General features: G+C 53.8%; 1 protein-coding gene across 1 annotated transcript in view; it reads left to right on the top strand.

Moving 5' to 3' along the window:
- LOC108554807 (Down syndrome cell adhesion molecule-like protein Dscam2) overlaps positions 1–17,641 on the top strand; it is a 92,723-nt gene that overhangs the window by 33,456 nt on the left and 41,626 nt on the right. The window contains exons 2-4 of the mRNA XM_017910200.1: positions 6,094–6,414; positions 8,073–8,234; positions 17,434–17,583. Of these exons, the coding sequence (XP_017765689.1) occupies positions 6,094–6,414; positions 8,073–8,234; positions 17,434–17,583 (633 nt within the window). The remainder of the gene's footprint in view (positions 1–6,093; positions 6,415–8,072; positions 8,235–17,433; positions 17,584–17,641) is intronic.

The following is a 17,641-nucleotide window of genomic DNA, read 5'->3' as shown; positions in this document are numbered from 1 at the left end:
TCTGCTCGAAAGTCGACCCGAGCCGAAACCCGATGGCGTTGGTCTCTGTCCTTCGGCTCGAGTCGAACCTCGACAGGGTCTTAAATTACAGCCAGGCCTCGGTCTAATTAGAATCGAACGTCCTCGACGTCCCCCTCGACCGGCTGTTTCACGACGACCGAACCGAGCGATCTTCCCGATTTCCACCGTCTACAACCCTGTCCGCTCGAACGCGTCCACTCTTCCGTTCACCTTCCCGCCGCGACGAATCTTGGACTAAGAACCCGGAGTCACGGCTCGGGGGACGTCGAACGAGCCGCGCAGGTTAATTCGCGAGTGACGCTTGCGTTCCGTGCCACGGATGATAATGCCGCCTCGCTGCGGCGTGACAGTGCTCTGTAATTAATCAGTAGGTGCAACGCGAGAATACAGGGCTGGTCCGGTGTAACAGTCGGTGGCACGGCGCACCGTTTGCACAGCGAGGGTACATGCGACGCGCATACTCGCGGCCAGGGCAACCGGATACGTGTTGGTGGAACGACGGAAAAGAGAGAGGCGGCGATAGAGGAGAGTGTATAAATGCGGCATAAATGGCGGCGGTGCATAATTGTAGAGCGGCACAGGTGCAAGCTGCCCGCGTAACCGTCACTCGGTCACATGTGCGTAATGGAATGCATCTGGGCTGGAGGGTGCAGCGAGAGAGTCTCGACGCGGCGCGGGGTTGCGAGCCCTCGCGCTTCAAAGGATTTTTGTTCGCGGCATTTGGCTCGTCGGTGTTTCACGCGAGTCTCGTTCCAACGAGACGCGGGATCGGGAATGCGTCCCATTCACGCTTATCGCGTTTAATTTTCCCACGGAACGAACAGCTTCCTGCGGGGAGAAAAAGTTTCGCTGATTTTCGTCCGGTTTTATTCGAACACGCGGGAATCCTAGCTGGTACACTCGCGAGGTGTTTTCGTTGGTCGGACAATTTTTGTACGCGCTTCGCCACCGAGGTGGAAAGTACCTCTCGCTTCGTTTTCCTTTTTGCCCCCGGAGCGGCTAAAAAAGTTCGAGTAACTCCGATATCCGCTTAACATTCCACGAATAGAGGCAGGAATATTTTCGTTACGAACACCGCGACTCGCGATGACCCGAAAATGCGGTTCCACGCCGTGGACGAAAATCATCGGACGCGTTTCGAGTAGCGCGAGCGTGAAACAGGCGCGACGCCGTCGGAAGCAGGACTCCTTAAGGGGAGTAAGTCGATGCGAAACGACGCGGACGCACGAACGACGACGATAGCGAAATGGTCACTCGGAGAGGCGTGGAACAGGGTGGAAGAACGAGCGGAGAATTCGCTGGTGGTTGCGGGATATTTGAAATTTTCCGAGACGCGCAGTAAATGCCGAGTAAATATACATAGGCAAATAGTTGCGTGGCGTCGCGAGGCGGAAAGAGAGATAGCGGCTCGTAATTGCGGCAAGCGCATTGTCGCCGTATAATTGTCTCTGGCAACGTAGTTACCCGGCGATTACGCAACACCGGAAGCGGCTCGTGCAAACGCGTCAGAGTTTTCCCGTTCCACTCGTTGCGCAATTATCGACTGATCCGGAGCGGGGAAAAAACAGGTAGCTCTCGTTACCTGTGCCGGGATATTGTCTCGAACTAATTCGAAGCGGGCAAAGAAGGAATTACGCGAACGATCCGCGGTCGACGGGCGGAAGTTCGGTCTAAATCGCGACCGGATGTTTCCCCGCGTAAGCGAAATTAACCCCGTCGCTCGAGGCGGGGCAACTGCAAACAAGTTTTAGCGCCGAATTTCGCCGTGATTAATTAAGCCGCGTTCAATCCTGTTCCCGCGAAGCCGCGTATTATGCGCTGTTATGCGCGTGGCAGCAGATGCTCGCCGACCCGGGGTTAAATTTCGTACGCCGGATCGCCTTATCGCGAGGGCTCGCGAGCGCGCGTCTCTCGCCGAGCGAAAGCGAAACAGTCGCGATTCAGACGTCGATCGATTGCCGTATTTCGTTCGTTGAATTTCGCAATTGACCATCCGGCGAGATACCTGCGTTTAGGTAGGATAACCCGGGATGCGGCGTGACAATTCGGGCGGCACGGTCCGGGAGGGGATGAAAGGGGGTTGAAACCTCTATCGAGCATCGATGCGCGGGAATCGGGGTTGCCGCGGTGTAATATAAAGGCCAGTTGGTCAAACGCGTTCACCGAAATACGGACGAGTTGCGTTATTTATTCCGCGAATATTCGCTCTTTGTCGAGCGAGTTGCACGGGGACGAAGGAAATGGCGGAGAGGGCGCGTATTTCTCGCGCGGTTACAGCGAACGGCGTATCCTCGACGCGCGTGGACGGCGTAAAAAATGGAAAAACGAGGGATGGAAGAGGGGGGAAAAGAAGGAAGGCTGGGAGCATTTACGAGAAGCCAGCGTCGTACGCGTCGCACGCGTCCCCGCGTGACGATAAAAACGCGATGACGCGGAATTACGCTCGTTGGGTTTATCGCCGGTCGTTTCCTCGCTCGTCGCGCGCTCGCGATTATCCGCGGACGCCGCGTTCGCGTTCGATTTTCGTTTCGCCTTGGCGCTCGACTCCGGGCCCACCCCCCTTAATGAGGCGACTCATCGAATGCCGCGTTTTTCTACGCCCGTCGCGTGTAACCGCGCGTAACACGTGTACGCGCGTGCTCGAGGGTACATCGCTCGTAACGAGATTGAACGCGTTTCACTGAAAGCTGTACAAGGGGATTTCAAGTGACGGCTACAAATATGGGCGAGCTGCACGGTGACCGTGTTACGGATCCCGGGGCGAAACGCGCGATGCCGGTGAAAAAAGAGGAAAAATCGCAGGCAGCGGAGATTGAAAAAAATGAAGGATTTTACGCGCGAGCATTTTCGCGAATCTCGCGATTACGAAATTTATGGGAATAAGTACGCAGATTTAGCCGACGATGGCCTCCGTTTTATTTACGCTCTCTGCCAGCGTATTTACATTTTCGACGTATTTATTTACGTTTTCGTTCGTTCCGGTCGTGGCTCCCGTGTGTCGCGCTAGGTCGTATCGACGCCGTGTCGCGTATACACCATCGAAGACAGATGGAACGTGTTAGCTGGCTTACTTATGGAAATGCGACGTTGCTGAATTAATCGACTCTTTGTAGAATTACACGATACCGTGCGCTAATTGGATCGTACGTTCGCGTATACCTCTTGCCCCCGTCGCGCCGAGAAGATTAAAACGCTGTGACAATAAACGAGCACGCTCGAATGCGCCGACAATCGCGATCGACGGGATTATCGTCCGGTCGGACGTCTTCGTTTCAACGGAATCCTCGTCCACGACGATCCCCTTCACCCGTTCCACTCGAGAGGAAGAGGCTTTTCGGTCATTCGGATCCTTTAATTAGCGTTGCAGCAGCTCGACGGACCAAGCATCCGAGTTTATATTCGAGAGAGAGAGAGAGAGAGAGAGATGGAAAAAACCGGGGAAAAGAAGAAAAATACACGGGGAAACGTCTAACCGTGGCACGGCTATAAGTGTGAAACGCAAATTCAGGTATCAAAGCGGCATTATTTCGCGTTATATCCGTCCAGGATTCGCCCGGCGGCAAAGGAAGGACGGAATGAGAGAAAGCTACCGGTTATCGAGTTAGCCGGAATCTCTATTGAATTTGCTCGTAAACAAGAAGAACGAGGAGCAGAATTTTCCTTTACGCGGGCATAGTTCTCCTTAATAACCGTTTTACGGCGGTCTCCACTGTCAGCGACAAACTGCGTTATACGCGTACTAATTTAACCTTATTTTCCATCGTCTTCGTTCGACGAGCGCGCTCGCGAGTGCTCGCTGCACGGGAAAGCAAGAACGCCCCCGAGGGTGGCAGATGCACCGATGCACGCGATACGTGGCTGCACTCCGCGCTACGTGTACGTGCCGCCGTACGTGTGCGGATGAATGTACGCGTTCACGGGTAGCAGCTAGCTGGCGCACGTATAAATGCAAGGTAGATGGCGACGCTGCATAGCTGTAAACCGGTGGCGCAGGTGCACAGTGCGCTCGTAGCGCGCAGGAAGCGGACAACATAAACGTCTTTCCGGCACAGACACGGCACACGTATTCACACGTAAACGCCTCTGTACACTCCTACGCGGACACGTACTCGCGCATTCACCGATTGCATAGACGCGGTGTACACCGATGCAGGGCCGTGACTATGAACCCTCGGCGGTTGCACGAGTTTCGCTTATCGAAATTCCGCTTATCGAATCGACGTCCGTTCGTAATGCACCGGTTTCCTCGTGTCCTCGCCCGACTTGGCGTACACGCCTCGTATACGCGTCTCGTACACGCGTCCACCGGAACGCGTTTCGACGGTGAATCGATCGGCGAAAAACACTGTCCTGGAATTTCGGGGGACATGAGCCGCGTGGGTGATGCTCTATCAGATTTGCCCGGCAGAAATGGGAACGAGGGGGTGGCGGTTGACGAAGAGTCAGGGGACCGCTGAGAGGAAACGCTCGGGAGGAAATAATACGAGCCGCGAGAGGGTGGAGAGCAGCGGTAAACGTTGCAATCGGAAAGCGGCGCGGAGGAAGACGACGTTTCGCGCGCCATTCGAGGAACGTGGATGCGCGTACGTGCGCGTTTTATCGTCCAAAGGGAAAGATGGGTTATCGTTATTCGGCAACCGCGAATCCCGCGGTTTCGTTATCCCGTTTGGGGCGTCGATCCCCTCCTCTCCGATCGATCGCGCCGCGATGGCGGTCACCGGGCGAATTATGCCTTCGTAAATCATTCGAATCGCCGGGACATTTTTCGCGCTACGACGTATCACGCGTGAGCGATGGACTCGCCGCGTCTCGCGGTGATGAATGCAAATGATTTCCCGAGCGCACCGTGATAACCGACAAGACGAAGATCGAATATGATCGATCCTTTTACCGCAACGTCATCCGCCCCCAGCCACTGTGCCTCGTCGATGCGTTGCAACAAAACGAGAGTCCTCGGGCGTTTGCAAGTTTCCGCCCCCAGCCACTGTGCCTCGTCGATGCGTTGCAACAAAACGAGAGTCCTCGGGCGTTTGCGAGTTACGTGTACGTGTACGTGTACGTGTTGGTATGCACGTACGTACGCGTGTATTTTACAATATAAACTGCTTACCGTGTATGCGCAGGGAATATCGAAGAAGTTGCAAAACGATCGTTCGAGCTTACTCCCGCGCCGGGGAATATCGTGGAAGCAATTGTTTCTTTATCCGGTCGAATATCCTTATCGATTCGATTCGCCTTCGGATGAATTATTCGTTTAAAGAAGAACAGCGTAACCCCGTTTCCATCGGATATACTTCCGCTTTACTTTATTTAGACGCATCGCTGTCTGGATCAGCCCCGAGCATTCGACGATTGATCACCTCTCGCTCGCCTTGCTTCTATTTCACAAATCGACTGCCTGCCTCTATTTGTCATAAAAATACGCGAATCGCGAAATCGGTCCAGCTTCGCTCTACCGCCTAACGTCGACGTTTAACTGCAACTTCCCCGCAAACGATTAATCTCGGAAGTCAATCACGACCAAACATGCATATTCAGCGTAGTAGACACCGAGTTGTACTTGCTTTCGAGAGCTCTTAAATTTCGTGGCTCCCCTCGGACGCGTAAAACGTTTCTCCCTTCTTACGTAATGGCGGGCAGAATGCTTTCGCTGCATATAATTGCGCAGATAACGCACACAGACCCGCGCACCTAGCAAAGCGTTGTACGACTACGCGGCAGCGAGTGATTCTCCGTAGGGGAATAAATCGAAAACGAGAAACGCGATTACGGCTAACGTTTTCGAAAAGCATCGATTCGGTCATTTTATTCCTCCTCTTTCCATTTGCTTCACCTCCAAATGGACCCTCCACGCGCAATATTATTACGCCGAATCTCGCTCGGCGATTAGCAACCCGTTGCTCCGGCTCGCGGCTTTAATCGACGATTATCCGACAATTTCCCCGAAATTCCATCCCGCGAAACTTTGCGGAATTTAACGCCATCGGATCTCGACTGGCGCGCATTAACGTCTTCCCAGAACCTTCGGAGCGTTCATCCCTCTCTAATCGAATGACACGTTTTCTGCGACAGGACGAGGAGTGGTGCTGGACAGTCAGGGTCCAGTGTTGATCTCGGAGCCGCGCTCCTCGGTGGAATTCTCGAACGAGACCGGAGCTATGATCCACTGTTCGGCCCAGGGCAGTCCTCTGCCGAGGATTGATTGGCTTATGGGAGACGAGTCGCCGGTGCTGCCCATACCCCACATCCGCGAGATGCTGGTGAACGGTTCCATGTACTTTTTGCCCTTCGGGGCCGAGACCTACAGACACGACGTCCACTCGGCCGTCTACAGATGTCAAGCCTCGAACAGCGTCGGCAGGGTGTTGGGCCGTGAAATCACGGTAAAGGCCGGTGAGTACCTTTATTTCTTCTCCTTCCGACCGATTGCTTTCCCCTTTCGCCCGGAAGCTGCACTTTTACCCTCCTCTGCGCGACCTCGGCAAAATCCTTCGATGCCGGTTCGATCGCGCCGATTATTTTCCTTTTCCCGTTATCCTCTTACCGTCCTGGTAGTACATCTCCGGCATTTCGCGTACCTTTGAAATAGCCAGCAGAGCTCGACGATAACGAGACCGCCATTCTCCGCGATATCTCGCCGCGAGTGGAGAGCTTCTTGCGGGCAAGCGTGGAGAATCGTCCGGACAAAGAGCGCTCCTCGGACTCCGGACTGGAAAAGCTGGCAGTAATCTGGCAAAAAATTGCCGGCAACGTTTCCGGCGTATCGTGGCTGGCAATTACGCCATTGAACGCGGCACCGCACCCGGTCGCCGCTTACCTCGCGTTCATGACCAGCCTCGCGACGCGGATATTTAGCGCCCCGATCTCGCCAATCCGCCGTTTTCTCGCCGTTTTCTACCCGCTTGCTCGCCGCTTTCCCGTATTTCTTTCCTCCCTTTTCCCCCCTTTTCCCCCCTTTTCCCTCTATTTTTCTCTTTTTTCGCCGCGTAACTCTTCCGTGGCAGCACTCGCCGGGTGCCGTTGCGAGCCTTCCCACTATCGGATAACGCGGTGTCTACGGCAGTCCGCTATCTGCAACCGCTCGTAAACGTAATCGGCCGTTCCGCGGGATGTCGTTCTAAAAGCACGGATCGAGTACGCGGGCAGAAGCGGAAGAATGATCGCGGCTCGAGAAAACTCCACCAACTACGTTTATCGCCGTTTCCCTCCTCGCGGATCTACGCGCGGCGTGAAACTCGCGGATGCTTGTAACTAACAAGCGACACTCGCTGCCAAGATCGAGATCCGCTGTCGCGCGACGCCAAGCTTCCGCTTTTTCCGCGTTTTCCGTGCGCGTCGTAAGATATTCGTGCACGCGTCGCGTGCCTCGAAGACGTGGAACCGAGGTTAAACGCGAGCTTCGTGACAACGCGGTTGGGCGAAGGAACGAAAAGCTCCTTTCGGAAGGAAGGAGACTCGCGGCCGGTCCTGCGAAGAATCGCTTATCGCGTTTAGCGACTCGCGAATCGGCTGAGTTTCCGGAAAGAATCGCGCGGCTGCAGAAACGGGAAGGGGTTGGGTCGTACAATACGTAGCGGAGCGGGGGTTGAGAGCGCGAGCTGGAGGCACTAATTACCGAAAGCACGGGTCGCAGACTGGCTGAAAAGCTGCGTTGTTCGCGAGCAGAATAACGAGTCCGTAATAGAAAATGCGTAGTACGTTATATTGTTATTGGAGTTAACAACGAGGAGCGGCCTCTTGCGGCGCGGATTATCTGGCTACAAGCTGTCGAGCTTTCGCTCATTCGCTTTTGCGAATATCGATGTCTGCGTGCAACGGCTGGGATTGAAACAATTCCGACGATAATTGCGATAGTACGACTGACGACCGGGTCGAATCGCATAAATTCGCGGAAACCTGGTTAGATCCTCCCATCCTCTAACTTTCCCGTCTTTTATCGCCGTTATACTGCTTCCTTCCGTATCGCGAACTTTGAATTATTCCACGAGGAGAGGGGGTTGATCGATCTCACCTTACCGAAGATATTAACACAGGGATTAATGGTTTTTCAGTGGTGCGACAAAAGTACGAGGTCCAGGTGCGAGATACCTACGTGCTGCCCGGGAATACCGGCGTGCTGAGGTGCGAAATCCCGACGTTCGTTAAGGAGTACGTGGCAGTCACGTCCTGGATTCGAGACTCCGCCTATAACATCTTCCCGACGCTGAAAAGCGGTGAGTGAAATGGCAATAAATAAAGCAACGATCGATGAGGTTGAAACGTCGGACGTGTCGAGTATCCCGAAACAGCCAGCCCTCTCCCGGGAGATGTTTCCAAACATCCTGGATCCAGGCTAGAGCGGGATGCATGTCGGTCGATCCTTTTGCTCGCAGCCGACTTAGAAAACTCGTCGCGCGGTTCGCGTTAACACGCGCTGCTCGCGCGACGGTCAATTTCACTCCGTGATCGTTTCGACTTACGATCGATCGAATTGCAGCCGGTAACGCGAGCGATTCTCGATGTTCATCGGGCTCGCTCCACGGACGAGTGACTCGCGGACGCGTGGATATCGGGCGGGCGTGACTCGGGGCGGACAAAAGCTTGTATATTTCTCGAACGAATAACGCGACCTGGCACGCATTCTCGTTACGCAGTGGGGAAAGGGCCCTTATCGTATCGCGTTCCGATGTCACGTCTCGGTGAACGTGATTGCGAAGTTTTTGACGTTTACGCTACGCGCGCCGAAGAGGCATGTAAAAATGGCGCGCCGATAAAAACGCAGGAGTCTGATAAATTGGAGCCACTTTTTCCCCCGGTTTTTCCCCTCGTTTGTGTACCGCGACCGAATGCGCGCCAAGCAAAAAGCCCGCGTTACGGCGTGCATACACGCTGATATAAGCTGCTCTGGTCAATATCCGAGTTAATTAGAGTCTGAGGGGGACCATTCGAGTATTCGCGTATACGCATTAACGTGGCCGCCCCCTCCTGCATACCCTAAGCCCCATGTGAATTGTGGTATTACACGTGGAAAAAAAAAAAGGGGGGTCTCGTTGAGCACATGTGGAAGGGTTTATGAGAACTCTGCGGACTGTTAGAAACGGCGATAAAAACCGACGCGAACGATGCCATTTTTTTCTCCTCTTCCGCCATCTCTTTCTCTCTCTCTCCTTCTATTTCTCTCTCTCTCTCTCTCTCTCTCTCTCTCTGTCTCTTATTTTACTTTTAACTTAATTCTCGACGATTCCTCGTTCGATTTCCCCGAGAGTTAGGACCTCTTAGACGAGCGGCAAGATTACGGAATAACGCGTAGCAAACGAGGCGAGGAAGTTGGTCGAACGAAAGGAGAAGCTGTTCGTTTGATCACAAACGGACGCTGATTGAATGCGATGCCCGTTAAATTTTACGACTTTTATTTCATCGCGTCTCTCGACACCTCTCCGTGCGACCAGGCTTCCTCCTTTTCACCTCCTTTCCCTTCCGCTCGGCGAAACTTTCCCAACTTCTTTCCTTCCGCCGTCATAATGGTCGCATTGTGCCGTCCAAGCAAGTTGCCAGTTTAACCAGCGATCTTGCCCCAAAGTTTGCCCGACGCTCCAGCGCCGCGACGCGCCGCTTCCATGCGAGCCGAGGGGTGGCCTTGCGTTTCGATTTTTCGCGGAAAAACACGCGTGTGCACGCCGCTGAAACGCGTGCCCTCTCTCTCTCTCTTTCTCTCTCTTTCTTTTTCTTTCGCTTTCTCCCTTGTCTCCTTCCGTCAGTCGACCGTTCCTTTTGCCGCGACTCCGTCAGTCGTCACCCTCGACCCCGTTTTCGGAACGTTCGGCTAAAACCTCGATCGCAGCAGCGCTAGCTTCCGCGTCCTCGTCGTTCCCTCTCGAGCGGATTATACCGAATAAACGGGAACTTTATTCGCGTCTACGAACTGATCTGCGCGCGACTAAAAACTTTTCCGAGTGATTCGTTCCCCATTCAGACGCTCGGTCATATCTCGCTCACCCCTTTCAGCCTTCTCCGCCGGTGCGAGATTGAATTTTCCAACGCGGAGACATCGCCTGTTGGCCCTCTCAGGCTGCCTCGCGCTCCCTCGTTTAATCCCAACGTTTGTCGTCCGGTTCGTCCAACTCCGGGACGCGTGAACGTCAGGGTTCCCGGCACTGACCCCCGCGTCCGAAGTTAGGCTCGCTTTATTTGGCTAATTATGGCGAATAATTGGCCAAGGAACCGGGGTCAACGAGAGGAACGTTTATCCCGTAACTGGCAAGTGTTTGGAGTAGCGTGGAGGAGTGACGGTTTAGGTACGAATGAATTTCCGGAATGCGCGGGAAGTTAGGCGAGCATAGCCGGGAGTTTTAAGTAGCGCAGGGGCGAATTTCGGCGCAAGTTGGAGCGTACGTAGCAGACGGTCTCGCAGAGGGAGTTTTGTAGTTAGAGATCGGTCCCAGCGATAAGATTAGTTCGAAATACGGACGCACGCAGACGAGGGGAGTCTCGCTCGTGTCTCCGATACTCGTTCGAGTTCCTTGTCCGACGGCAATTTCCTATAGAAGGAGGAACTTGACGAGGACCTCTAGCCGGCTCGATTATAATAGACCGGCTTGGCCCGACAAAGCGAACGATCCGGTTTCCAGACTCGGAGCTCGTCTAATCGATTCTTCCTATCCTCGTTGGTCCCTTTTATCGTCGTTACGGGACCAGATGCTATCCGTGCAGGTCCCCGAGGACCTGGTGGATCGCCGTCGTAGCGGGAAGATCGCGAGGTAGAAATTTCCGCGGAACGAAAATTAAAGAAAAATTTCGTTACGGCGCTTCGCCAGTGGAGCGGAACTCGAACCGAAGTAGAATCGAACTCGCGGAATAACGTTTCAGCTACGCGACCTTAATAATTCGCTCGCGATATCGAGCAGAAAATCGCGATAAGATTCCGACTCGATAACCGTGACGCGAAGTAGAACAGAAGTTGCCGGCACTCTCTTCACGGTTTTCGTTTCTGCACTCCTACCACGTTCGATCGATCCAGATGCACCCCCGTTTCGAATGTCGTTCCGAACTTTCCAAAGACCGGTTCGATTCCCATCGATCGCGTGCCGTTCGTTAATTTCACGGCGGAGCGTAACGATCGGCAGAGCTGTACAGGCTAGAGAGTATCGACGGTTCTCTTCGAGGATTAAAGTGCAGTGAACATCGGGGCAGATGCAGCGAGGGTTGCAGTGCAGCTCAAACACGAAGCGTCCGGCCACAATGCAAATTCGCCCCGGGCTGATCATGCCCTCGTGCACCGAGAGCCCCGAACTATCTTCTGCTTTGCAGCATCCTGCACCAGCCCTTTCGTCTAACCGTGCATTTCCACCGTCGATCCGAACCCCGAGTCCTCCCTCTTACTCTTATTTTTCCCTCCATCCCTGCCACCGGCCCCCGATTTTCCTACTCTCATCGTCGTACATCCGACAGACGTCTGCTCCGTTCCGGGATCGCCCGTGCGGAATGCAGGAATGACCGTCTCTCGATTTAAGTGGATTCCTCGGAAAAAGCGGTTACACCGGGGTAATTACCGAGACAGAACGATTCTCGTGGAGCTGAAAGGGTGGGAGACGTCGCGACGCGCGGAAGAGATCGAAGAAGTTTACTCCCTTTGATCCTTCCGAACGTCGCGAACTCGGGTTGCTCTGCTCCGAGTTACGGCGTAAAGACCTCTTTCGTCTATTTTTCCCGGTATCGTATATTCGCGCCTTATTCGCGGAACGGTTTAACGCGGGGAAAAATGTTGTTATCCGATCCAGATTTCACGGCGCCTAAATCGAAGGGAAAACAGTTCATGACGTTGGGTGTTTGCGCGCGGCGTGCGAGCCTGGAACGACAACGGCCGAACGATATCCCAGTGATAACAGCTCCGGGCTGTTTTCATTCACAGCACTCGCCGGTTCACAGACTTGCCCGGGCTAGACAAACCAAAAGTTACTCGTTTGTAAGCTTTTCCGTCCGCCGAAACGCCGCGCAAATCCCGGCTTGACACCTATGCCTCGGCCTAATACGTCGCGATGAATTTTTAATCGCGGTCTCTGCTATCCTCCTTCCGAGAATACCATCGATTTCCATCCCCGCTCGCGTCGACTTTCGGTGACTTTCAGCGACTTTCAGCGACCATTAGACACGCAACGGTCGAACATCGTTTATATCCGAGAGTCCTGGCGCCGTTATTGTCCCCGTTTTTCTACGTCCTCGCCATTATTTTCCCACTCCGTCGCGAATTTTTCACCGTACATCTTCCTAAGGACCGTGGCCGGTAAATAGGCGATGACAGTTTGCAGCCCGAACAGCTTAAAACCAAAGTTTTTCCAGCGAGTCGAGCTTCCTGGGAGGAAGTAAAGTTTCCTAGGATCGTCGGGGAATAACACGAGCTCGCAAAAAGCCGCGTGAAAAACGAACGTCGCCTAAGAGATATCGATTTATCGCTCTTACGAGAACGAGAAACTTTCCCAACAGTTTTCAACGCCGTTCCCCGCCGACCCCCTTGGCTTTGCCGCAGCCCTCTCCCCGCGCTGCTCGTCGAATAAGAATTAACCCCGAAGGATCTGAAAAATCTCGGTCGGGCTTTTAACGAATCGGGAACGATCGAACTGGTTTGGCAGGGAACGCGGCACAAAGCCGAGGGATCGTCGACCGATTTCGACTATTTCGCCGGATGACGCGTCGTATCTCGTCGAGCGACGTCCCCGTTTAATCCGTGAACGCGTCGGCACTCTCGAAAGCGTCGCGTTCGGGGCGTCGAGGGCCACGCGATTCTTGAAATCGCCGGGCGAAATGAACTTTTTCCGTCGTTCCTTCGACAGCGGGCTGGAACAATCGCGTAGGACCGCTGAAACAATGGCGGACGTTCACGAGATTCCGCTGGAAGCGTGCTCGTTGAACGGAAGCTGTCGCGAGAGAGAGAGAGAGGCGAGAGGGATTTATACGAGGAAAGTTGGCGCGATTTAAAACGTCCGTTCCATCGCGATCCGGCGCGCGCGAGATTCATAACCCCGATAAGCGAACGACAAGAAAATCCGCCGGTGATTTATCGCGGTGCGCACTCCGAAAAAGCGCCGGTGCACGCAACGCGAAACTTTCCTTCAAACCGGGAATCCGTATTTCGTGGACGACACTCGGGAAAACGTTTATTCCCAGCTGAAATAAGTCGAACTCGAAACGTGCCTCGGTCCTGATTTTTTCCGCGAAAACGCCCGACGAATGCGAATTCTCGGTCGAGCGGGGGGGTCAGGGGGCGAGCGAGAGACGGAGAGAGATGGAGAGAGATGGGAAAGGGGTCGAAAAGTACGATAACCACGCCGAGAGCGATCGCGTTGTAATTTCGCTAAGAAACACAAGCCGGGATCGATTATTCGAAATTTCGCGGGATGTGGACCATCTCCGCTGAAATATCAAAGTCTAATTCCGAATGGCCCCAGGGGCCAGGGTAGTTTAATTAACGAGGAACATAAACGCGAATGTTGTTGATGGCGGAAAGTCACACACGCTCCCAATTCCCTTGTTTGTCCGACAGATGAAATCGCGAATCAGTCAGTCAGGATGCTGGTGTTCGCCATTGCGCTACGTGGAGCGATTATAACGCGATCACAGAGGCAACGTCGACCGCCATTGTCTCGCTCGCTGCTGATCTAGCTTATAGCCGGCATGCTTTAATGCGATATTCGTCGAGGAACAAGAGTGGAGGGATAAAATAAAAAAAAAGAGGAAGAAGGAAGGGAAAAAAAGAAAGGGGGGAAAAATATTTACCATACCGACTGACAATTTGCCGGCGTCTCGATATGTCCCAGTAGTACGTTAACACGAATACACAGACTGGCAGTATTCCTCTCATATCGGAACAATACGCGTTCACCTGGTATTTTCGCCAGGATTAAATGCTCGAGCGGCTAAAAGCTCGCCGCTGCTCGTGCATTCGTTCGCGTGCCATTGTATTCTCAATTTCGCGTCCCGGCCGGAGAGAAAAAGAGGAACGGTGAAAAAGGGGGGGAGGGAAGGAGGAAAAAAAACACGGTGTAGCCCCATACAGGATGGGGTTAGGGGGTAGAGGAACTGGATAGGCTATCCCTTCTGAAACCCGGTGCTTTTAGAATTATTACACCGGCTAAATGGCACTTCAACTGGTTAATGGGTATTAAAAAATGTTTCGTTTGACCCGGCCGGAAATCTGCCATCTCCATTCATGCGCGTTATACGCTGTACGGGACCGCGGGATCCGCGAAGACTCGCAGGCGAGATTAAATCCGCGAAATCGGTTTCGCCCCCGGCACGCGTCCCCACTCTCTCTCTCTCTCTCTCTCTCTCTCTCCGCATCTATGGCGTCCTTTTTCGGTCGAAGAGCGCTCGTTTCCATAGTTCACCAGGGAGAACCATAGACGCCGACGTTCTATTCCAGCGTTCCGTGCTCGCGGCCGGCTTATCCGAGCATATTATTCCGCGTGTACGTGCAAAAATATTCGCGTGGTCGAACCGGCTGGTTAAATCCTGCGCCATCAGCCAAATAGACGGTCTGTCATTTCCCCGCGAAGCGGCGCGTCGCCGACTGTAGTCGCCTGCCGCCTCTCTGCCGGCTGTTTTATACCGCGCACCCTTTGCCGCAGTCCATTACTCTTATTAGCGCGAAATTCCAGTCACGCGACTGAAACGAAGTTTTCCAGTCGACAGACGGCAAGGATGCACCGCCGCGATTCCGTGGATCGCTTCCCACCGTTGACCATTCACCTCCAGTCGCTCTTTTCGTCGCTCATTCCGATGATTCCGCGAACGGGGTGAAAAGTTGCTCGAGCGGTTTTGATATTTCGCTTAAAGCTTCCGCGAGAGATTAAAGAGCGAGCTCGTTGGTATCGCGGAATGCAACTTTCGCCAAAGGTACCAGCAGTTTCGTTCGTCGATCCGATACTTCCGATATTCGCTTATCGATTTCCCATCCCCGGTACGTGGCCGTTGTGTACGCGCACAGCGCGAGAGGGAGAGGGACGATAAATTATTTCGACGAGTTTACGGCGAGCAACGAATCGATTAACGCGTGGACTAACAAGTGGCCGACCGAATCGTCGTTCGATATTTTTCACGGTTCCGTTTCTCCTATCGATCTCGAAGCGGCATATCGGTCAGTAGTGGTGCCGCGCGATAAGTCAGCCCCGGCGCCGCGAGGCTCCTCTTTCGTTGCTAGTTCCACTCGACCAATATATCCGCGAATATATATCGAAGTTCTTACGTCCGAAGGCTTTCGGCTATCCAGGATGCCCGGCTAACGATTCGCAGCGGCCCGATTTTTCACCGGAACGAGGCGTTTAACATCCTCGACGGCTAATTTGCGGGATAATAAAATTTCCCTGGCAAGCCTGCGCGCGACGTATGCAAATACGAGTCGTAGCGGAATCGCAGACCGTCCAGACATTTTTATAGGTGCCTCGCTTTCCCTCTTCACGGAGGCACCCTTTTCGGCGCAATCGTGACGTACGCGTCCGACCTTAAGGTAACCAGAGCTACATAATCGCAGACCGTCCAGACATTTTTATAGGTGCCTCGCTTTCCCTCTTCACGGAGGCACCCTTTCGGCGCAATCGTGACGTACGCGTCCGACCTTAAGGTAACCAGAGCTACGCGCATTCCCCGTTCCAGAGTCGACCGTAAACGGGCGCGTTTCAACGGCTGGAATTCCGAGTAATTTCCTCGAGAATAATGCTATACGCGGAGAGAGGCCGGGGGGTTGGTAATACGCGTGATGCAACGAACGACGAAATATTGACACTGGCAGGCGAAAACTGGGCGCCGGGATCGGACGGGGTGGCGGAGGAGGACGAGACGAGGGGTTGGGACAACGAGCATGAATACTGTATCGGAGCAAATGCAGTCGTTTATACGTCGAGGCGCGAACGCGCGGGCAAAAACATTTCCGCGCGATGCATTTTCTACCGCGTCACGCACCACACACACGTAGCACGCGCGCGCGGATGCTTCGCGTTGGAAATGGTTACGGAAGAAGGGAATTTACGTAATATATTTCGTGCGAGGCGGGAGAAAAAGCGGGAAAAATAGCGGCTAAAGCGTCCCTTTGTGCCGCGTGGCGTCACTCGTGCAGCGATTTCGCGTAATTTACATTAGAAGGCGCGGCCCGTGTCGCGGTTCCTCTTTCAGCAGCGTTTCAACCCCCCTCGTCGCGCTCGCCGACCAATCCGGACGAATCGCTATTAGCGGCCTGGTAGGAACACGGTATTTCGATACAGATGCTTTCGGAAAATCCAGTGCGATGATTAAACCGTGAGTAGTTGTTCGTTCTTCCATCGAGATCTCATTTCCATCGAATCCAGGCGTTCGGTTTCCGGGATTAACGATCTCCTTTGAGCGCCGGTCGATGCGGCCTGGTCCGAATAGCCCGTTGTCGACGTCATCGCGGGTCCGAGTTTTCACGGTTATCGATCACAGACCCGGGATTATTTCGACGATTCGCTTGTGTTCCTCCGATGGATGCGTTCGGGCGTATTAAGTTAACTCGCAACATCATTTTCCCATATACGCGTCGTTATACGCTCGGCCAAGCGGCTTGTATCCGTTAATCCGATAAGGCTCGAGGCGTGTGAGCTGGACGGGACAGTAAAAAGGAATAATTAGCACCGATTCGGCGGAAACATATGATCGTATTTCGCCAAGCGTTTCGCTTCGTTGATATTTCCCTACGAAACTGGGACATTCTTCGTCTTCGGAAAATATACCTGCGAAGTTGGAATGAAAAAGAGGAGGAGAAAATGGAAGAAGGAGGAAAATAACGGGACACGCGTGGCGCGAAACGAACGCGACATTTGGCAAGCGTCGAGCTGCGTTTTCGGCCCTCGGAAGATAGCCGCGTGGAGGACACGGGTTACACGATTGATGCACAGCTGACTCGCGAGATTTTTTTACGAGCATCGATCCGCGCGCGACTGTATGGAATTAACTGGCCGCCGGTGCGCATCCCCGCGGGCCAGCCCGGCATTAGCGGTGCCCGTTATTTCGGTCAAACGCAGTGTCGCGCCGAGACAACGGGAAATTTTCATTTTGTCCGGCCGCTTAATGGCGGCGTTGGCCTCCGTTAAACGAGTCGGGCCTAGTTTCCAAATCATTTTCGCCGCTCCTCTCCGCTGCTCCGTGACTCTACACCGGCCCATTTTTATTATTCCTCGATTTACGACGCGTGCACCGTCGACGCGGACAACGGGGAGAATTTTCCATTAAAAGAATTTGCATATTAATGGAACCGCGTGGCGCTGTAAGCTACCGGACACGATTGGCTCGGAATTTCGATAGAAAAATAGGAAAAGCACGATAAGAGGGGAGCGGAGCGACGAAACGTTAGACCAGGGATGAAAACGCGAACGTGGGATGAGAGAAGAGCAGACAGAGGGAATCAGTGAGTCGGATCTCTGTTTTCAGATGACAGACATCATATGCTGCCTACCGGAGAGCTGCTGGTGTTCTCGGTGACGACCTCCGACGCCCAGTCCAGTTATCGATGTCGGACCGTGCACCGTGTCACCGGCGACACCGTGGAAAGTAGCTCGTACGCCAGGCTCGTGGTCACCGGTAAGTTTCAACAACCACGCCGCGTTGTCCCGCGGATCGTTTGTCCGCGAACCGTCGA

Source organism: Eufriesea mexicana, unplaced genomic scaffold, assembly GCF_001483705.2.
Source record: "Eufriesea mexicana isolate 0111107269 unplaced genomic scaffold, ASM148370v2 scaffold77, whole genome shotgun sequence".
Taxonomy (NCBI): domain Eukaryota; kingdom Metazoa; phylum Arthropoda; class Insecta; order Hymenoptera; family Apidae; genus Eufriesea; species Eufriesea mexicana.
This window is presented reverse-complemented; position numbering and strand designations above follow the sequence as displayed.